This window comes from Typopeltis vanoorti, chromosome 2 (assembly GCF_054136105.1).
Source record: "Typopeltis vanoorti isolate ZY-2024b chromosome 2, IOZ_Tvanoo_1.0, whole genome shotgun sequence".
Taxonomy (NCBI): Eukaryota; Metazoa; Arthropoda; class Arachnida; order Uropygi; family Thelyphonidae; genus Typopeltis; species Typopeltis vanoorti.
Genome location: NC_143550.1, coordinates 51,470,824 through 51,494,508, shown reverse-complemented (window position 1 = coordinate 51,494,508; position 23,685 = coordinate 51,470,824). Strand labels below are relative to the sequence as shown.

At 34.4% G+C, this 23,685-nt stretch overlaps 1 protein-coding gene across 3 annotated transcripts in view; it reads left to right on the top strand.

The window, feature by feature from the left end:
* The window catches only part of LOC150109008 (inactive dipeptidyl peptidase 10-like), a 958,620-nt gene that overhangs the window by 653,270 nt on the left and 281,665 nt on the right, over positions 1-23,685 (top strand). For all 3 annotated transcript variants that reach the window (XM_090405008.1, XM_090405015.1, XM_090404998.1), the window contains exons 3-4: positions 18,456-18,554; positions 20,614-20,708. In XM_090405008.1, the coding sequence (XP_090261134.1) occupies positions 18,456-18,554; positions 20,614-20,708 (194 nt within the window). The remainder of the gene's footprint in view (positions 1-18,455; positions 18,555-20,613; positions 20,709-23,685) is intronic.

The window sequence follows — 23,685 nt, the reverse complement described above, 5'->3', positions numbered from 1 at the left end:
AGGGTTATTGCTTCCACTTACTCAAATGGTTTTCCTCCTAAAAAAAAAAAAAAAAAACGGACAGCCTATGCAGTTTATAACATAATATATTCTTCTTAGTAGAATATATTATGTTATAAACTGCATAGACGAGATCATAATTGACAACTTCTACGTTCATTCTGAACAATTTAATCCCAAGTATTTACTAATTAGCTGATTCATGGTTCTTTATACCTTCAGTTTCTCTGGTCTGCGGATCATAGGTTGTAGTTCTTAATTTCTCCGAAGCCGTAACATCAGGAAAAAGGGGTCTACGAGTAGGCACCTGCTAATATATGGGATGGAACACTTAATTTCGCTTCTGGAAAAAAAAAGTTACTTTCAGTATCCTTGTGGTTTCTCTCAAAGAGAAGCTGCAAGCACACACAATGGTAATCAGTGAATGAAATTCTCAGAAAGGTTGATGTTGTAGAATCTCGGAATATTAAAGTTTAATCGCCTGTGGATTTTTAAATCTTTAAACAAATATAGTTTATTCTATATTTGTTTAAAGATTTGTTTATTCTATATAGAACTATAAAGAAAAGTTAATGCTGATAAAGTTGAACATCTTTTAGAAAATTTAGGAAATGCCAGGTTAAATCGAGTTAGTTGAACCTTATCATCAAACAAAACATCAGAGGTCACCTTCACTCAGGGGGAAAAAACTTACTTAAAGGGATGACAACGAAAAGGTGGAGGAACGCTATATTATTATTATTATTACTACAAAAGACTTCCGGGGAGTTAGGGACTCATGGAGGAAGGCCGCATGCCACTAACACCACCTGTCATACATTCTGTTGAATTCATTCACAGTATCTGCACTCGCCACTCCCAACGGCAATCCATTCAAATCACGCACCGCTCCATGAGAGAAAAATCTAGGTTCTCACCCTTTTCTTGACTGCATTTAATTGTCAACATGGATGCCGTCTCTACCCACCATCCATAAAAGGAAAAATTGCATCTACTGGTAAACTGTTATGACTCCTTCAGAAGTTTGTCTATCTATCCTTCGTTTCCTGTTTTATAGTGTCTACAGGCCACAGCTTTCTCAGTCTGTTTTCATAATTTACATTTCGCAGGCTGGATATCATAAACTATCAAAGCCTTGTAAAGAGGCAAAATGACTTCCTTATCTTTACGTATAGAGATATACAATTTTAACATTAATTCGGATTTATCTTTGAGATCTGTTCGTTCTTATTTTTGCAGTTCTACTTACTATTGATCGGTGATCTGCAGTTAAAGTTAAAGCACTGCATTTTAAAGAAGAATTCTTTGGGAGTAATTCCTTTCGCTTTAGCCAAAACCTAGACGGAACAAAAACTACCGAACAAATATTCTATGAGAGGAACTTCGTGACTGTAGCACCCTCCCCGCCTCCTCCAGAAGGGCGACTTGCTGAATCCAACAGGGCTACTACGTACGAAGTCACTCGACGGTAAATCTAATGAATATTTAAGTGAATTAAGTCACTCTGTTGAATAGAAAAGAGTAGAAAGCATAGTAGAAGAGCACGTGCGGGCACACATACTAGAGAGAGAGAGAGAGAGAGAGAGAGAGAGAGAGAAGAAGAAGAAGAAGCGCTCAGAAGAGAGAAAAAAAATTTCCGCTTCGTATCTGTCACACACCTGTGAGGCGACGTATAGCTCAACATAACTCTTTTAACAGCTCGGTCATTCATCACGCAAGCACAATGCACGTCTCTGCGCATATCAACACTAAGTTTCCATCCTTGGCGTCATCCTTACATGCTTCCTTGTGCGATCAATACTTTCGTCTCTTTTTCCCCCTGCCCCCTTCCCTTTTGCTTTAGTCATCCCTCGTTCTTCCCAACTCCTTTTCTATTCGATTCGGAACAGATGCTCTAAAATCTGCTTCTATCCATCCATTGATTACATTCACACCGCGTGAAGGTGAATACTGCTGAGCCATGAAAAGGGTCCATCGTTACCTTGACGATGCACGTGCCAGAAAGAAGAAATCTACAGTTTTTTACCCTTTTTTTTTAAGGAGTGTGATGGCCCGGGGTGCTACATGAGTATTTACTTTTCCATAGAGATCGACTGGCTGTTGCTTTGTAAACTTTTCCCGAATCCAGTAGAGATTTTCTTTCTTTTGATTATCTCGAGTTTTTATCTTTTGCTTCCTTTTGCTATAGGATGACGTGTTTTGATCGATAATCTAGCGTTTGCTTTGACGCTAAATAAATGGCTTACTGCTATCAGATCTACGATGGAAATAAGAATTTCAATGTTACGCAACGTTTTATACTCCATGGAAATTTCTCTCGTTCGGTCTATTCTTCGCGCTTCATCCTTTGCGTTTCATCAAGAAGCGCTCGCTTAATGTTTAAAGACTTGCAATTACTTAACACGTTCAAACGGAGAGTGCACATTTATTAAAAGTTGCCGGGGAAACTTGGAAACTGAAATATGAAGTAATGGAAATCTATAACATGCAAGAAGAATCGCTTCAAAGGAACGATTGCAAACAAAAACATAAAAAATAAAACGTAAGTAGCAGATATACTCCACACGAATTTTTTTTTTTTTTCAATATTCGAACATCGAGAATCTTATCTCAGTTTTGAGATCAAAGAAGCGCAGTCAATTTTAGATACATTCATGTGAAGATCGACAGATTATTTTTTCTAAAATATAGAAATAAGGTTTTTTTGCCATCCATTTTAGAGAACTTCAGATCCAGAATATGTAGTCATAATTTGCAAAGAGTGTCGAAAAACTATTTGGATTGATAGTTGATTTAAACAGGAAACTCATCTTATGGTTCTAATTTTAACGATCTAAAACTGAATAGCTTGAATTTTATGTGTTTTGAATAATTATGGAAGTATTTAGCGTTAGGCAATCTTGGTTGGGTTGGTTGGTTATTGTACAGGGCGGATATTTCTGAAGTAGTCCTTATGTAAAGTCCATAATTGGTTACCTCGGTTCCTTCTCATCTTGAATTCTTATTTATTGTTGCTAATCCAAGTTCCCTATTTTTATTTCTCCCCAAATCCAGTGTCGACCCCTTCGCAGCTCACTTGGTTTCGTGGAGTCTTTGTTTAGAAAGACCGGGGTTCGAATCCCGTTTATGATACGAAGAACCTTATCAATGATTTTCAATTAAAGGTGAGTTAGGTGGTCTCGTATGGAAGTGGAGGATTCTACAACCCCAAAACTATGGCTTTTTTCATCGCACAAAACAGGCAAGCCGGTCCCGTGAACACACCTATCTACAGATGTCAAATATTCGTCCTTAGAGGATGCAGCGATGGAGTGAAAAGTAGGCTTCGTTAATTGTGTAAAACCCTTGACTGGGACTCAAACGGACGAGAATTCGATAGATGGGTGCATCAAGTGTCAAACATACCTATCTAGGCATTTCCCCAGTTAAGTCTCTATCCTATTGACTGCTCCTAACCAGCACTCTGCTTTCAGATCCTCCTATAGTGAGTCCAGCATACGCTTCGATGTTTTCGACTGTAATTATTTTTCATACCTACTTGTTTATTTGCAAAATGAGAATCTGTCCCTTCTGTGCGACCGAATAACTCACCGTCATTTAAAAGATAAAACTTTTATTTACGAAAATCGAACCCCAGATGTTTACCAACTGAAGGACTCATTTTGCATCATCCATCCAACGTTTATATCTGAGGTCCTGTGTTGAGCAAAATATTTTGAATAAAAATATTCTTCCTACTGTTATGGACATGAGATCTAATGTATTATTATAATACAGCTAGTCAGAGCGACAATAGATAATTTAAAGCACTCTCTCTCTTGCAATACTTTCAAAAATCCTAATTAAAAAAAAAAGTGGAAATTTTAAAAACTTGGTAGCCATACTGTGGTAGGCGTTGCATTTATTTCGATGGGCTTCATATTTCTACAACGAAAGGAAACACTGGAATATTTTCCTTTTGTTTAGGAAAACACGTTTATCCAAATAAATACATATGAAAAAAAAAGAAGAAATTTTCTATTTCAGGATAGAAGAAAGTAACATAACCTAAAGATGAAAGTAAGATATCCACGTCATTTATAAGAGAAAACTTCGCTCATTATGATTAAGATGTAGAACACAGGAAATTAACAGATATAATACACTGGTCACGTAGTTTTAATTGATTTTCTCGTAATTCCATTCAAACCTAAATAAACCAAATCTTTGTTTACACATTTTGAACAAATATTGTTCCTTGTCAAAAACAACATGGAATGTAACTAAGTCTGTTACTTACATTAATAATGTTTTACATTATTACATTAATAAAATAAGAAAAAAGAAAGTGGTGGATGATATATTTTCTGAATGTAGCATACTTTTAGGATTTAAATGTTTTACTGAAATGTTCCCAATATTCTATCTGGATTGAAATTGTTTTATTTTTCGTTAGTAATACGTCAAGATAACTAAATTCATAAGGTGAATATCGTGTCTTTTCAGTAACACGTGTTCACCGACTGATTCGTCTCTTTGTAGGAAAAATAACATTCATTTTTTTAGAAAAGAAAAAAAAAGCCTACCACTTTTGCATGACTCTTGCTAACTTTACCTTAAGTTGAACAGTCACTATAAATGTTTCACCTAACCTAGATGAACTCAAACCGAAGTATTTCCATCTACAAGACGTATATGGTTTTTCTGATTGCACTACAAGAGGTGTTTGTATAATTTTCAACGCTTTCATTCGAAGAACGACACATATTCTTCGATTAGAAATGTCTGAATTAGAATCCTAAAATTAACGAAAATTTCATTGTTATAGTACTTTTTTATGGTCTTAACAACCTCGATGGTATTAATTTTGTCTAATCAAATAAATCTAAAATCATAAAGAATTATTAGATTAGAAAAAAAAAATGAAACATTTGTCCGGTCCCAGAATTTTACCATTTATTATATCATTCAATGATATAATAAATTTACATTTATTATATCATTCAACATATCCAACACAAAACTATAGAAACACTTCTTCAGATATTTTCACTTTAATTTTTTGCATACGTCATTTTCCATAGTAATTAGTATATGGATTTACTGATAAGATTCATTTTTATTTGAATAATTGCATTGGCAATCAGAATATGCGTGCATCATCTATGAAAGATCTGCATGAATTAGAGAACTCCTTCCTCTGACGGTGACTGCCTTTTTTGGTGTCGTATGGTTGGATTGATTTTTTTTCCGCACTACTGTGAAGGCTGTCCTCAAAGAAGAGCTTCTCCAAGGCATAGATGTCAATTTCTCGGAGACATTTTTCCAAAAGAATTGGTTTAAACCACACGCAACAAAAGGCAGTTCTTGAGGCCATCGATAGTTATTTACACAGTGAGTTCTATCGAATCGATTTTCGGCACTTTTTCTGGCTTTGGAATACTATAGCTCTTAAATATGTGTGATTTTACTTGGGGGATTTTTGAAGCGATAGATACTGCTTACAAGAACTAGATTTGCACAACTCCAATTTTTCAAATTGCCAAAACAAATTACTGATTTTTTTATTAATCTAAGCCTGGGTTTAATCTGCTGGGTTTCCAGACACCATTCGCAATGCTGTAGGTCATATATTTTAGTAAATCAATCCAGTTAGAATTCGTGCGTCTTTTGAAGAAAATCCTATACATGAAACAGGTTTTGATGAGTGAAAATCACGAAAGTAAAATTGTTCCAAACAATAAATTATTAATTTTCCAATTTCATCATGTTAATAAATTTAGGCACACTTTCAGTCCTGGATTTTTAGTCGTCTGCGCTATATCGATGTCCTGATCAGGAGACGCCAATGCTGGATATAACATTTTAAACAGCTTACAGCGAAACTCCCATTAAATATAAAAAAAGCATTAATACACAATAGCTTGTTCATTATATCCCTTCCGGAAAAAAAAAATCGGAAATATTAGTATTCTGTTAAAAATGGAAAACTAAGAGGAAATATTTTGATAATAGAATATTCAACCTTCAATGTAATGCAAAAGATTTATTATTTTTTTGTTAAATTACATAATTAATTTGTAAATGATTTTTCGGCTATTTTATATTTTGAAATTAAATTTATAATAAAAGAAACAAAAGGTCTAGCTAATGTAATTTCATTTCATTGGTTTCATTTGATGGAATTCGTTTACAACTCTAAACGCTTGAAAGTTCGTTAATTTAAACATATTTTGTATTGCGAGAGAACATCCATTGAAATTTTCAAATGCTGTTGGTGGATCAATTAATCGCACCGAGCATGTATTATTATTCTCTGTAATAAAATAATAAACAGACTAGTAAAATGGCAGTATTAAAATATTAAATATATTAAATAACATTTAAAATTATGGCTATAATCAAAATGCTTATATCCTTAATGACATGAACTATGTGAACAGTGTTATTAAGGAATATGAACTTGAATCAGAATAACATTTGAAATCAGCCGATTTCAGAGATTAAAAAAAAAAAAATTGCATTAAAATGAAAAATATCTCAGTTTTGTATGCGAGATTTCTCCTTTTCCCGAGAGATAATTATTTATAACAATATTTTGAACGTGCATATTAAGTTGTATGCAATCAGAACAAAGAGTCAGCCGTTATCGATACAAAATACTTACAAATGCTTCCCTTGGTTTAACGAATTGTATGGGTCTCTGTCATGTTCAATCTCCCATCCCATTGGACTAACTGCCAACTAACTTGATGTCTTAGAGATTCGACTACTTATCATAGGACGTTTAATTCTCCCTGCCTTGTGTGCAAATTGTGGGGGTTTCACGAGCCAATTTGAATGCATTGCAGGATGAAATATCCGAGTTTCTGGGAGGAAAAAACTGTCACCTGTGTATGAGACTCACTACCTCCACTTTTCTTGAAAAGCCACGATAAAGGGCATCGTCGATACCAACTGAGCCATAGAAAACTCTTTCTCCGATGGGTCTGGAAGAAATATCATTTAAGTGAATGCTGTTAAGAAAAACATTTTCTGTTTCTTCTATAAAATTTAGACATTCCAAATCGATTTTACTCAATACGTTATTCGTTTTATTGTAGCTTCTAACACACCGCTATAAGATCTTTTGACTCTCTAATACCATAATTTAATTAATATTCTGTTTACATGAAATAAAAAACTTGATCATAAAAGAATTATTCATATTAAAGTGATTATTACTTTTTAGTCTTTCTTTTAAATTTTCGTTTTTTGATAATAGATGGATGTAATTTTAAGAGTAAAGTCTTTTGCCATTAATTTGCATTTTTTATGCTTCACTTTTATATTCCGTTTATTTCTTTTCTTGCTTTCTTCCTACTGTGTACAGTTGCGCTAAAATCCAATCCTCCCTTTACCAGTAATGGAGAACCAATCCCACGAGAATCGGATGTGTATTTAATTTAATGTAGAATCGTTCAAATGTCATGCATATTTCATCTTGGAAACAGTATGCTTTCATCACGACACGCTGTGACATGCATCAAAAAGCTGACAACTTAAAGTTTATACTAAAGGCAGTTACTAATGGAATTTCCTTGAATTTTTTTTCCAATTTGGGATGATAAAAGAAAGCTCAGAACGGACACATATCACACCTGGTGTTTGGATAAAATATCTTTATAATTTGTCAGATTTAACTGCAGATGAAACCTATTGTCATTTAGGGATGACAGCCTTTTCATCTGAAGGTAATTTCCACAAAAGATCACTTGGGAGAGAGAGAGAGAGAGATTAAAATAATTTATTGCACATTGATTCATTATATATATATATATATATATATATATATATACACGATTCTCCAAGGACAGAATCTATTACTATTGATAATTAGGTTTAATGGTGTCAAGTGTTATACTCCGAACTCTATTCAAAAAGTATCCATTCTTTTCTTCATTTTATGAAATTTAATCCATAAAATGAAGAAATTACGTATTTCACTGCTTCAAGCAAGAGTCTTGTGTTCTCTTTATTCTTCACTTTTACATAATCGAATAAGGTGGTCTTCGGAGGCATCATTTGATAGGCCACCTAATTTTTAGATTCTCACTATTAATATCTTTTATGCTCCTTAAAATTTGGCTATAGTATGGTGTCGGCAACATTTGAAAAGAAAATGAGTTACCTACCTGAAAAGATAAGAGGTTTATGACAAAATGATGGTCATTATTCTGTTTCAGAATTGTCAAAGATTTTGGGACTATAAATGGTAAAATTTCATTTTGTTTTCCAATCTATGTGAAAAGAATTTTCACATAGATTGGAATTTTGGCTAAAGTCGGTTTTTTAATATGTAGTAATAGGAAATAATATAACGTTAAGTGAATAAAGATGTCATGAGATTTAAGCTGTTTTGAAAGAATGCATGATGTCCAACTAATTATACACTGAATGGGAAAATATCATACCGAAGACTTCATAAATATTTTTGGCATAAGTAGGACTAAGTTTAGGGCTCGTTTTCCAGTTCTTCCACGAAACGGTTGGAGATGTAAGAGGAAGAAAATAGCACTGTCCCTATCCTCATACATCTCGTACATATATCGCTACAGGAAATCAAGATACGTTAGCTTTGAACTACATCGCTGCATTTCCGCTGAAAATTCTCTGGATGATATAAAAAAAAAAAAAAATTTCTTCACATCGCTATCGGATACATCCTATCGCTCTTCAGACATTGCGTAACTCCAACTTGAAGTAGTGATATTATATTTAAGTCAGAAATTTAACTTGGATTTATGAATAGAATTTTTTTCCATTTATATCCACAGACTAAAGAAACTACACAAGTATTATTGTAACATCATAATGCCTAAAACTAAGATATCTTACGACAGAAAATTCGTTTTTCTTGAGATGTGCTCATTGCAAAAGAATCCAAGAGATATTCCTACCTGTGTATATACAAAAATGTGAAAAAAAAAAACATGGTAAACGCTGATTCTCAATAGTGTTCATCATAAAGCAGTGGATGTTAAAATACTAGATAACAATACATTTCTATCAAATGATAATGACTGTATTGACACTAATAAAAGTACTACAAAAAGTAGTACTTTTATTAAGAAAATAAAAACTCTGCACCATTCATAAATCAGTCAATCATAATAATAATTACTGACCGCTGAGATGTTCGGTCGTACTATTTCTACTCAACTTTCACTCCTCATGGTTTCGCGTATGGTAGTAATGCCACTAAACATTTGGACTGGAAGTAGAGGTGAAATTGCCACATAAGGAGATATAAGTTTTTGTATTAAATAATACGATATATTGGGAAAATAAATGATTTGTTAATAACTGGTTAAAGTTAAGAAAATATTTATGATCATTCAGAGTTGTTGTTTTGATTTGTTCACTTCTAATATGTATTTCTCAAGAAGACATGGTCTACTTAATAAGTACTGATAAAATTTATTTTCGAGAAGATGAGGCTAAGAAAACTATATTAAATGCGCTTGTAGATTTTTAGTTTTATTTCAATATCAGCATTTCTTCTTGATGAATGGTAATTCATTGTTTCGCGACCCTAAAAATTCATTTTGGCGAAGATTTTGGATCGAAAGACAACCTAATTCCGTGTTGGCAAATCTGAAAATAGTTGGTGTATATAAATTAATATTTGAAATTGGATTTATTTTTTTTTTTATCCATATACAGAACTTTGTAGTTTAGGTGGTAGCAGAGAAATCCGAATTATTAAAATGTTAGTTATTGTAATGTGTTATAAAGCAAAAATATTGTACATCAGTATATATAGTAGAGCACGCACTTCAGCCAAATTCTTTCGAAAAGTTTGTTTTAAAGTAAATATTTTGCTTCGGGAAAAAAAAAAAAAAAAAAAAAAACGTCAGAAAAGCATCGCTTAGTAATTCCTATCCTTCACAGACATCTCACATAGCAACCCCTTGTAACAAGAATCTATTATTAAAAGATAAAATAAAAAAAAGAATCAAATCAGACGTATTTATTTCGAAGAAATAACTCGTGGATGTTTAAAATTCCATTTTCCAGTTGCAACTGTTATTTCCCTTTTGGCTTGTCCGATCGTCTTGGTAGCCTAGAAAATTTTATTTATATCTTATCATAAAATCATTTGGAATTTTGTTTCACGTTTAAGTTCCGGTCGTATCATCTTTAAAGAAATCATTTTGTTTTCTTTTTCTTTTTTTACTTTGTCTCCTTTTTTTTTATTATTATTTTCAGTATCGTTTCTCAGCACGAACTGGTGAATATGGAAAAGAGATACCGTTGAGCTGTGTAAGAATGCATGAATTTAAAGTTAGGGAAATTTTTGAACATTTCGAATTGAAAATAAATATTTCAATATTTTCTGATGTAATTGCGGGCCAACAAAAAATAAAAGACTGCACAGAAATGTTTTTTTTTTTTCATCTACGAGTAATAACCCTGAAGCCACTCCTATATTTGTGGATAAAAACGTGTTATAAAAATCTAGGGAGCAACCATCTGGAAAGGAGTCGAGTTGTAAAAACAGTCTCACTTTCATCGGAATTCCTTAAATCCTTCGAGCGATCCACCAGATAGATATCTCTATTAATATCAAAATGGAATATTTTTACGCGAATCTTCGTATACTGTATTAAATTTAATCCTCAAAATAATCACATCCTAAGTTGAAGCTTTATGCAAACTCCTCGTACGGTTCTATTTTTGGTTCCAAATATCTTCTTTGGGATTTTTTTTTTATCTGACCACTTCTAAGCAGTAACGAATGACATTGCAGACTTATGTGATGTTAAGGATTTCGTGCTTAGAACTGAATTTTTTATTAACTCTGAATGGGACCACACACCCAGACATCTAAATTTCAAGTCAAACAGTTTTCAAGTTCCTTCGCCAAAATAATTATTTCGTCTCTCATGAGATGCTGAATATATGAACTGCTAACTTCCAACAAGAATTGGAGTAAGCTATTCTAGACTTATACCTATTCTCCAATGATAAGTTGTTTTGAATAATTATTCAGTCTTAACCTAACTCGGATACTAATGATTTATAGGTTTGCAGCATTTCGTGGGGTGGGATTTCACACGAAGTAAAAAAAAAATCCATTTTCTAACAGGAAAAAAATCCGCTTCCATTTGAAACCGAAAAACTCAGCTTTACTTGTGCTTTGCCAGTGACTGAAAAGAATCTGTAAGAAAGGGTCGTCAGCTATATGAACCGTCTTCTGGACAGGGATACTGCTCTCACATTTGGTGCACTACCGCAAATGTGAAAGCAGTATTCCTACGTTCTGCGGATTTGTACAGAACTAGTAGATGGACAGATAAAGAAAACGTCTTGAGTGAAAAAGGATGCAATTTTTTTTCCCCACTGAGAATGCTACTATAGGAGCGATGTCGTTATGCCAAGAATGGATAAGAGTAGTGTCAGTTTGAGAAACTAAATCTTATCTTGGTGAATGTTGGATTGAACATATCAAAAGTAAGCGCGGAAGAACTTTTTTTTTCTCGCAAAAAAAATAAAATAAAATAAAATAAAATTTGTGTTTAGAAGCATATTAAAGGTGATGACTAAGTTATTATCACCCCATCGAAAGTGGTACGCACATCGGCGTTTAGGGATGGTTTATGATCCGGAAGCTTGAGAATTTTAGCATTGAAAGGTTTATCATATGAATAGGAGGAATAGAGAGAACTTTCATCAGCAAAAACTGTGAACAGGGTTTGTGAAGTACCTTAATATATGTGGAAGTGTTGGATGAAATAAGATCCTGAAAGAACATTTGCATTAATAAAATCTGAAGAGCGAACACCCTTCATCATGACACTCAGTGAACAATCCAATCTTTGTACAGTTACAAAGAGTGGAAAGTATACAATAGCATGGCAATTTTCTGAGAAGCCTTCCATACCAAATCCTCTCAGATGCTTTGGAAATGTCGCATGTCTGGAAGTGATATAATCGAGGAGATCTGCTGTATATCTTGGACTGACTGGCAAAATTCTTGGTCACTGATTAGCTGAGAGGTTTTTTTTTTTTTTTTTTTTTTTGAAATATTGAAGAAATTGATGACAGTTTCCATTACTGTAGACAGCACTATTGTGAAAGTAATAGTTTTTTTTTAATCGACATTATTTGAGCTTGCTTCCATGCTAAATATTATAGAAGCTATTTTACTTATCCATATGTAATAAATATTATATCAACCGTATTATTATTAACAGCATAAACCTGAATATTTAAATAATTTGACGCATGTCGAAATATCATCAGGCCAGCGAACAGGTACACCCAAGTTATGGAAATATTATTTGAGACATATTTATAATAGATCGAGATTATGCTCATACAGAGGCTCTCTCTACTTTTCATTTGCTTTCTGAAGTGTAGATTTTTGGCGTACCATTTATTTCGCATGTTTGCAATTCTTCATACCGTTATAAAGATATGAACTTTCATGACTAACAAATGTTTTCATAGCATAATTATTATAAAGTTCACGACTGCTGTATTTATTCTAATTGATTCAGGGGAACCAAATGTTGCGGTTTCTTCTGTCAATCCTCTTTTTTTCGAAGGATGAAACAGTAATCATTCATTTGACCAGCAAATATGGTATGCTTATTGCCAGATGTTTTGTCCAGTTCTTTTGCAGTTCTACAATGCTTCAGTGGTACCACTCATATTACTTTTCCAATCCCCATCTTCTCTTCCTGTCTTTTCTTTCATTCATTAACTTCATGAGATCGTTAAGAAAGTCTACCCAAGGCAGAGGCTACCTGCCGGACTATTGACATCTAGTGCATTACCGATAAGAAGGATCGATAATGCATGGACATTACTGTGAAAAAGGCGTCATCTTGGTGCAGTCGTCAACACAGAAGGCAAGAAGAAGTACTTGCATTTCCACAAAGGTTCATCTCCGCTTGTCCCAGATTGATACCCCAACAAGGCGAAGCTGAGCTTGTAAATCTCACGCATTTATTACGAGCTTACTTAGAGAACGTCAGCCGACCGAAAGGGCCGCTTAGAGATATGGAGAGATAAAGGGACTATATCGATCTTACGAGCTTCATCTTTCCTGTGCGGGATTGCAATAATGACCATCACATCGTTTCCACATCGCCTGAGGATAAAGGATGGCAGACCTATTAGAATCGGGCAGCTGTTATTAGGCATCCAGAGAGGCGAATCTATATATTAATTCATTGCCTTCCATTTTGCCTTGAAGATGTTTACAGCCTTTGCACAGAAGGGCCCTCAGATTGATATCTTCTTTTCCCTTACCTTCTCATTTCCAGCATGCTTTTCACACATCTTTTTTTCCCCTTTCCCTCTAATCCTCCTATTAATGTTATTTACTTTTTTATTGCATTTTTTCTTGTTGTTTTGATACAATCCATCTTTGTAATCTGAATTTCCGAATGAAAAAGGCTTTACTCAATCCTTCTGCGAAGAGGCTTTATCCCCTTGGTGAAGGTTTGGAATTATTATTGACTAACAAAACTGCCCGCCATTCTAGAACGTGTTTAACTCAATTATATATATTTTTAATGAGCACAATTTTTCAACTCTGATCGAGCAATTCTTTTTTTTTTTTTTCCAGATTTAAAAAGAATTTTCAAACTAACCTAGAAATATCTGTATGAGAATTTTCCAATTAAAAAAAAAATGTATGGAAATAAATTGTATTTGCGTACGTTGTCATTTTCTTTTCCAGCTCGCTGTTCTTTCTCAATTGAAAAATAATCTACAAAGAAAAGAAAAAAAAACTTATCCGTAATAAACGGATGAGCTATAAATAAATATAAGCTAAGCTATAAAATGGGTAGATTCTCCCAGAAGGCATCAAATTTTGTGCATAAGCATAACCTCTGATCTCGGTATCATGAAATAGGAATGTCGCGCAAAATTGCTGGTGATTAGGTTCCACTAGCTTTTTTTAATAGATTGACAAACGAGGTCGAATATTCATTTTTTATCAATATTTCTAGTAAGAGGATACTATTAGCGTTATAGTGTTAAAAATCTCTTTAATACAAGTGAGAACCTACATCAAATTACTCGATATATAAAACCAATTCATAACAAAATGCGAAACTTAACTGGGTTTCTTTACCAGCTGTAAAGTATGCTTAATCTTAAAATTCTTCTCCGTCAAAAGCGATCGTTTCAGTACATAGAGTTTCAACGGTGTTCAAGGTTTTGCGAAAAGTAATCTGCTAGCCCTTACAGAAAAGGCACAAACACTCGGGCTTGAAAACTCTCGCTCTAAGTAACTTCTGAAAATATTACAATAGTTGATTCTAGAAAAAAAAAGATAAGAAAAAACGGAAAAAGTACCACTAAGTCATATTTGTCAGTCTAATGCTACTTCATTTCAGAATTTCTGAAAAACGTGGCTGTAGGAAGTAACTTGAGATTAGCAATCCTACACTAAGATGGTCTGTGATGCTTCATTCCTTCAAAAGTTAACATCGAATCAAGTAAGAAGATAGGAACAAGTAGCTAGAATAACACTACCTCGAAGCACGCACACGCAGGAGAGTAAAGCAAAAATAATAAATCTTTTCGAAGTGTTAGCATCCCAAGCTTCTTTGCTTGATTACTTTGCTACATCTGCAAAGGATGCGAAAGATTGCATGGTAATGAAACAGCTAACATTTCAGTGCTCACTCGCCTCACTGGATTAGGATCGAAACTTTATTCTGTAGAAGACTGAAATGAGAGTATAAAATTACTTGAAGAAAATCTGTAGTTCACGACTCAGCTGCGCTTAAGAATAATATAACAAAACTCAAACTTCCTGAGCTTCAGAAACGGTAAAAATAGAACTAACGGGAGTGTAGGATTATGTTTATTAAGCTATGTTTGTTAAATACGATCCACTGTGTTTGATAAATAGATTAAATCTGCTGTGCTTATGGAACAGAAGTTTGATAAATACAATAGAATTGGAGATACGTAAATTGTTCTTCTGTTAATATTGGTATCTGGAAATTTTAGATCAAATTAGGGGCAGGGGTTTTGTTTTTGAAAATTCCGGATTTTGGAAAAGAATACATAAACTAACTTCCGTTTATTCTTTATTTTTTATGATAATGTAATCCCATCTATGAAAGGCTGTTTCACCCTACATTATATTATCACTGTTTATGGACAGAAAGTGAGAACAGAAAAAACTTGTTAGCATTGGATATGAGGATCGCTTTGTACTACTTTGGAAATGCATAAGAGAGAAGTCTGCTCCAAAATACAGCAGTAGAAGCAATAAATGAAGAAAATTGTGTTCTTTGGTATCAACAGCATCCATAGAAATATTTGTATAAAATGCAAACAGCATGAACTGAAAGAGAGAGTGAATTACTAAGAGATGGGTCATTCATCAACGTAATTGCGCTCTTCGGTACTGAGTCAAGTATTTTTAAGTATCTCTTATGTGTGGACGTATTTCTGATTTGTATTGGGTTAATAGGAATTATTTTATTTTTGGTTTCTTAAGTGATTGCTACCGGGTGCCTCCGTAGTTCAGTTGGACGATATAGACTATAGACGAGCCCTTTGGTTGGAAAGACCCAGATTTGAATTCAATCTGAGACGTGAGGAACTTTTATCAGAGGTTTTCGATCAAATACTGAGTTAGCCACTCTCATACGTTGGTGGAGGGTTTTTTCGTCCCTCAAAACAGGCAAACCTGCCCCATGAACGCGCACACAAATCTACAGGCATAAAGATTTGTCCGTAAGGGGATGTACCAGAGAACAGCAAACCAGAGGCATTAATTGCCTAATACCCTAATAAAGGGTTTGGGGAAATTAATGCTGCCTGTTCTTTGGGGGAATCCCGTCTTCGACGGACAAGAATTGGATGGATAGGACTGCACCCACAGAAAGTTATAAACCTATTGTATATTAGTACCATGGATGGACTAAGTTATATGTTTGTGTGTGTGTGTGTATCATGCACCACAAATATGGAACTTTTTCATACAGACATCCACTTCAGGCATCCAGTAAACAAAGAAGCAATCTCATACTGGGCGACGAAATACACCCCACCTAAAAACATTCAGAAACATTCATACCCACCACGTGACTCGAACCTACAGCCCGTTACTTGGAGAGAAGGTGCGCTATCCACTTAACCAGGCCGGCTGGCAATTATTATTTGTCACCTCTAGGGAGTCCAAAGACTCATCGAATAGTAGAGTAGAGTAGTATCTACTCTACGACTCTGTCTCCACCACTCACAATCCACCAACTGACAGCAACTACACCACCTCCACTAACATTTCCACAGACAATCACAAACATCCACGCCCACGGCGATATTCGAACCCGCAGCCTTTTGGCTGGGATCGGATAAGCTAACCATTCGGCCAGCTAGGCTGGCCGAATGGTTAGCACAATTAATAGTTAATAGGGTTAATAATAATTCTGACAGCTCTGAACATTCAAAATTACCACTCTTTGGATTTCTTTTCATATTTACAAAAAAAGAAGTGCTTCATGTTTCATAAATGTCTATTATGATCCCCTTATGATGAAGTTTCAGTGTTCGGGCTTGTCTTCCAGAAATTCTTAAAATGTTCTTAGAGGACTGAGCTCAATATTATTTAGAAAAGCTCCTCTGGTATCTGAAAAAATCAGAATTGGAGACATGGGTTGCCAAGTGGATAAGTCTTTGCTTTGCTACCGACACGCTGCGGTTGTGTGTGTGAGAGAGAGAGAGAGAGAGAGAAACGATGGGGGTGGGGGGATTCTAGCCGAACACTACACATGCATTGGGAATATGTAACCTGAAAAGTATGTAATATATAAATTGTTATAATTTTTAATTTGAGGAACTCAAATATTCGTACCTTTTATTACGATTTATGAAGTTTAAGCGAACGCTGACTTGTTTAAAAATTAAAAAATGTCTTTCATTTGTTGACTACACTTCAGCTCGTTTGCTTCATTCATTCATTCACTGGTGAAGATTTTTCAAAAGCAGACGACTTGCAGTGTTCAGCCCTTCGCTTCGAAAGGAGATTTTTACCTTTTTTCAGTGTAATAAATGAGAATTGCGGATGATACGTATTTACATAGCAGATCCTTTGTTTTGTACATGCAAAAAAAAAAAAGTAATCGGCTTGAATTATGACCTAATAAAAGTCCTTGTGATTTACTGCCTCTGTATATTGGGAAAAGTTTGCGATGCAATTCCGCAGTAGGAATCTCTTTAGTTTAGCTAATAGACGGCTTCGCTCATTTGTCTTTTGTTATGTAACTAGTGGTCGTGAAGCGTGCAGTTTTCGACTAGCGAATGCCGGAAAAGTCTCATAGGAACTGTATGTAATATCTATTCTCTTTAGCTTTTCTAAACTCCAACTGATTGTTTTTCCCCCCATTTTGTTTACGCATTTATAAAACTTTCCATTTGTATTCCAATTTACATATTTGAAATGTGAAAGTGAGGCCATAATTAAAACGATAAAAATGCGAATTCTTTGCGTAAATAAGTTCGGCTGCAATAACGTCTCTCAAAATAAGAAATGCGACGAACAAAAACATCCTTCGTTTGCTTTGTGTGTTTCGTTTGCTTCATTTAACTGCCTAATCGCGCATGCTCTTAAAGACGTTATTTATTTTTCGAAAGTAGAGACTAACTTCAACACGTCAAAAGATTCACATAACCGTTATACTGTTAATATATGAAGAGAGTAGCGCGTCTACTCATTCCAGGTAAAAAATTCCAACATATGTTAGTTGAAGGGCGTTCACGCTTTCCAACCAACGGTGCGTGTGTGGGTTCGAATCCTACTGCTGTCAAGCGCATTTGCGAATGTTCTTTAGGTAGTGTAGGAAAATTTATTGTCTAATACAAGACCACCGTTTATCTGATATTCAGATTTGCTTTGAAGCGCTAATAACTAAGTGCTTACTAAAACGGGTGTTAGTCATGTGATACTCATTATCTGCTACTGGGCGATATGGAAACATTACAAATGTGCCACTTGAATATATGATGAGATTAATTTCCAGGCATAGTGATTAAATAGTAGTGATTTACTATATTTATAAATAATGATATTCTCTGCATGTTGTTATCGGAAGATCGTGTTGTTCCAATTTTAGTACCTTAAACAGGAAATCTAATTTAGTTGACCTTATTTATGTCCCTTCAGATAGAAAAGCCGATTTTACTACTTTTGGCTAAGTAATTTGCGATTTAGTCTTCAAGATGTAGTATATGCAGTTACACTATTCAAATATAATTCTCTTCATAAATTCCACGCCTGATTCATATTTGAATTGTTTTCTCATTGAGTCAAGTGTGCCATGCGTTACAATCTTCCGATTAATTTGTTTCTGATAAAAAAATAATTGAAATTTCTTCAGTTTTTTTTTTTTCATGTATATATATATAGTTATTATCATGGAATTATGTGTACTTAAAATTCATAAACGTCATTCTAGGAAACCATGGTGCTGGACTGAAAGGCGAAAGGTTTAGTATAGCGGATATTGTGGGAAACGACTTTGTTCCTCGGAGGTTTAATGGCACATGGGTTTCAGGTAAGCAATTATTAAATATTTTGATGTTTTCCAATATTTAAATGATCTTTGCACCAAGACACATGAACGATAACTTATCTATTGGCAGAAACCGTTAGCTTTTTGTTATAAGAATGATAGATCATAATTCTAATTATTTTCTCTCATTATCTTGCAATTCATTTAAAAACTGGATTCTCTTTTCTGAAGAACGTGGGTTTATCTTTCGAACTCCCTTGCTAATTTAAATCACTCCCACTGAATGTGGAATCTTATTCATATTGTTGGGCTGTATTGTGGTTTTTTTATCTACTTTTTTCCCACTATCGCCTATTTTTCATAACACGAAATATAATTGCGCTCAAGTCAGAATAAAATCCAGGACACCTTGCGGTATCGTCGGTTATTATTATTATTTTTCCCTGTTATGTAAGCCTCTCGCGTTCACACTACTGTGAAGTTTCTTGCAGATAATACTAAAAGCGACTAATAAATGTATTCATTTTTTCAGCAAACTTCACATGCTCAGACAAATGGTTAAATGGTTAATTTTTTTTTTCTTTTTCTTTTTTTGTGGATTAAGGTGAACTAAAAAAGTGCTCTGGATTTTATAGGATTATATAGATTAGATGATTAAATTGTAATGTCTCTCTAATATCATGGTAATATCATCAAAGACCTTATGAAAATGCTTGCCTGTTTATTCGTCTGTCCCTGTGACGTTGCTATGGCGACTACAGTCAATATGGCATGGCAGTCTTGACATTCAATTATGAATGATGAAATATTTTAGTATGCTAAAATATTTCGTTGTGTTTTTTTTTTTTTTTTTTTAAATACAATTCAGTCCTAACTTTCATCACACTTAAATCTCTCAAGTTTCGGTGCAGGTCCTTAGCATGTATCTTAGTTCGACTAATCCACTCCTGAATCCTGACCTCATAATCTTAGCTATCTCTATCGTAATTCCAACCGGTTGCAACTTCTGAATCGGTCCTTTGTATACTGCATTATATTTCTGTTAAAATTAAATAATTAAATTTGTTTCTGGCTTTTGCTTTACCCTTACTTCTTATTTTAATTATTCAGGAAGCTAGAAGGTAGGATTTCATGATTTCAAACCTGAATTTGCACCGACGTATGTGTTTAATCCTTGCGTTTCACTCCATAAATAATAGTTTGATCAGAGCACATGTCAGTATCTAATTTCCATATAACCAGAAATGGGAAAATAGAAAATATCTTGCATTTAACTTAGAAATTACAATCAAAATTCACGATTTCTCTTTTTTGCTCAAATAATTGTTACGGAGTTCCAGACAAACAGTCATTTGCCATCTGATTATGAAAGTCTGATTAATTTTTCCCATTTCCTTTAGAAAGGCCGGAAAGTTAACCCAAAAATAATGCGAGGTGATTAAAAGCAAATAATATTAAAAATTTATATTAAATATTTTATTTTTCTTTACGTTTATAATCAGTTCATATAAAAGCAAATAAGTTTAGGAATTAAGAATATATCCATGAGCTACATGCTCAATTTCAAATCCTATAATGCTCGGTCAGATACACATGCTTAACTTACTTTGGAAGTGGTAATCTAACAGATTATGACTGTCGACAACATTTCAAAGGTCTCTGAAGCAGTTTTCCGAAGTTGATGCAGAATGTTCATTCTTTCACATTCAAAAATTTGCCGAACACATACATTCACAAAATAACCGCATTCACCTGCGAACAATGAAAGTTAGGATTCGACACTTAACAGATCAATCCGTAATGAAGCAATACGATATGACCACTGACAAATCATGCTACCACCGTATATGCTTATTGCAGCCTATCCACGACTTTTTGGGTAGCATTTCATATGTTTATTCTGTTGTGTACTTATTAAATAGTTTCACCAGCATTAAAACTGAAATAATTGATAAGTGGAGTCGACGTCTAAAGCTGTTTATGAAAGGGGAGAGTCAGTTGTGGTTCTATCGTTAAAAAAAAAAGCTCCCTACTTAATATATTTTTCAACTTTGTACAGAGGAGTTGAGTGCGTGATTGATATATTCTCGTTTCTTTCCAGACGACACACTTGCCTTCAGAGACGCAGACGGAAACCTGGTCCTTTTATCTGTCCCTTATCAAAAAAAACAGATCTTAGTTCGGAACACGACTTTTGTAAGTAATCTTTAATATTTTAATCATTACTGAATATGTGTGTGTGCGTGCGTGCACAGAAAGTTTATATCTCATATACAAACATGACTTCTGCATTACTTCAACCTTGGTATCTCTCCCTGGTCTGGCTCCCACTGAAGAGACTTCAATAAAGGTCGAATCCGGTCTGGATAGTGGCCCTTCCCATTATGTATTGCATCGTATACGCCTGAAAGGGTTTGCTTTGCATTATGAGATACATACCAAGGCAAGTGATATGAAGTTATTAGCCTCTATATACAAGTAGTTCAGACGTGAATATATTTCACGCGCAAACATTGTTTGGCTTACTTGGGAAAGGGATTAAAACCAAGTATAAAATTTCTTGATATCTTTAACGTGTGTGTGTATATATATATACACACACACACACACACGAGGGGGTCTGAAAAGTCAAAATTATTTTTATTTTTCAGTATAATCTTCCTTAAGACTAATACATTTATTTCAGCGATGCTCCAGCGCCATTATCCCGTCCCTGTAGTGGTTCTCAGTAAGATCTGCGAAATACCCCTCTACAACTGCAATCACCTCTTGATTCGAAGAAAAACGCTGACCAGCTAGGAAGAGTAGTTTTAGTTTTGGGAAGAGAAGAGATAGAAGTCAGAGAGAGCCAAATCTGGGGAATTGGGTGGATATTCCAACAATTCATAGTCAGATGCACCTGCCAACAATTCAAGCAATGCACCTGCCACACAAAACACCTTTGTGTGGCAGGTGCATTGCTCTGATGAAAGATGATTTTTTTTTCTTTTGCAAACCGGGTCTTTTCACACGAATTTTTTCTTCTAGTCTGGTTAAAAGACCGGAATAATATTCCCCGGTTATTGTTTTACCATTTTCATGATAATTAATAAACAAAATGCCTTTAGCATCCAAAAACATCCCGATGCCATGACCTTTCCTTCCGATGGAACCGACTTTTTTTTTTTTTTTTTCCACTGAACAACTGGCTTCTGTCCACTGTTTTGACTGCTGCTTGGATTCTGGTGTGTAATGGTGAATTCAAGTCTCATCCATAGTAATAAATCGACGCACGAAATCAGTTTTATTCTTGTTAAAACGCTCCAAGCACTACTGTGAACAATCGCGGCACCCATCTTGCGCAAAACTTTTTCATTTGCAATTCTTCATGCAAAATACATCCTACACGTTCTTTGGAAATACCCATAGTCTCAGCAATTTCACACACTTTGACGCGCCGGTCATCCAATACCATATCGTGCACTTCATCAATGATTTCTGGTGCACTTTTTGGACGTTCTTCACGTGGATCATCTTCAAGTACGGCCATGTTTAAACTCGGCAGCCCATTATTTAATTATCGAAAACGAAGGACAAGAGCGCCCATAAACTTTTATGAACTTCGAATGAATTTCTTTTGGCGTTAAACCTTCTTTTACAAAGAATTTTATAACCGCACGATACTCAATTTTATCCATTTCAAGGGATACAGACAACACTTTTGCTGCAGACAGCTGTATAAAACAAACTACTTGATAGAATGACTTGCAATTTCACATCGATGTTTATGACAGATGTACCAATGTAGAAAAAGAAGAAGAAAAAAAGAATCTTGCCGATAGTGTTGTATCTATGGTCGAAACCGATATATATATATATATATATATATATATAAAGATAAGCCGAAATTTGAAAAGTTTTTATGTCACATTTTGAAACGTCCAACAATGTGTTTGCATTCATGAGACAACAATTTTATCGTGTCAGGATTACATTCATCAATCAAACTCATTGTCGACTATTAGAACAGTATCTGTTAGTATTCATCATCATCATGCATATCAAGGATTTAGGCCTAGCATGGCCTGTTCCGGCCTTAGAGGTCATCGTTTAATAGGACGTCCTGGTTTTCTTTTTCCTAATGGCTTGTTTTGGTAATCTTTCTGTTTTCATTTTTTGAACGTGTTTGTCCATTTATGTTTATATTTTTTAATTTTTCTATTACTGGTTCTTGGTTTAATTCTTTCATAATTTCTTCGTTTCTTTTGTGATCAAATAGGGTATACTTTGCAGTTTTTCTCATAAACTTCATTTCTGCTGTTATTAATCTTTGTTTGTCTTTTTGTTTTATTGTCCAGATTTCGCTTCCATACATTAAGACTGGTAGGGCTTGTATTTTAGTCTGGTTTGTTTTTGAACTAGGTTTTATAGAGTTAATTACACCTGTTATTTTTAAATATTTTGCAATTTTACGTTTATATCTTTTTCTTTTTCATATGTGATCATGCATCCTAGGTAGTTAAACGAATTCATCTGTTCTAAGATCTTGTTATCTATTAATATTTTAGTTCTTGCTGGATCTTGTCCTTTAAAGGCCATAGTCTTTGATTTTTCTGTTGATATTATCATACCATAATCTGTTAGTATTAATTACTGAAATTAGCACAACGCGTATTTCATGACTGATTATATAGTAAATATTTTTGCATTTCGTGATTTTGAATAATTAAAGTAAGGTTCATAAAGAACCGGCCTACCAGCCCGCAACTCGGGGGACCCACCCCCCGGAACATACGCCATATATAAATACATACGCCAGGGGGGCAGAGCCCCCCCCTAGTGTGTGTGTGTGTGTGTGTGTGTGTGTGTGTGTGTGTGTGTGTGTGTGTGTGTGTGTGTGTGTGTGTGTGTGTATAACTGAATAGATAAGATCATGAATAAGACTGTTTTGGGCAAGAAAAATGAATATATCGTTATCGATGATGACACGTTAACAAACCTAGATAAATAGCTGGAAAATATAATTGGAATAAGTGAGATAGATGTAAAGGAAATACAATCCAAGATCTAAACAACAACATGTGGAAAACACGATGAAAGCAAACATGGTGTTGGTTTGATTTTTGATTCGAAAGTTTTTATTATTATTATTATTATTAGCAGTAAAATTTATATCAGAAAGAACCTGCCAAAT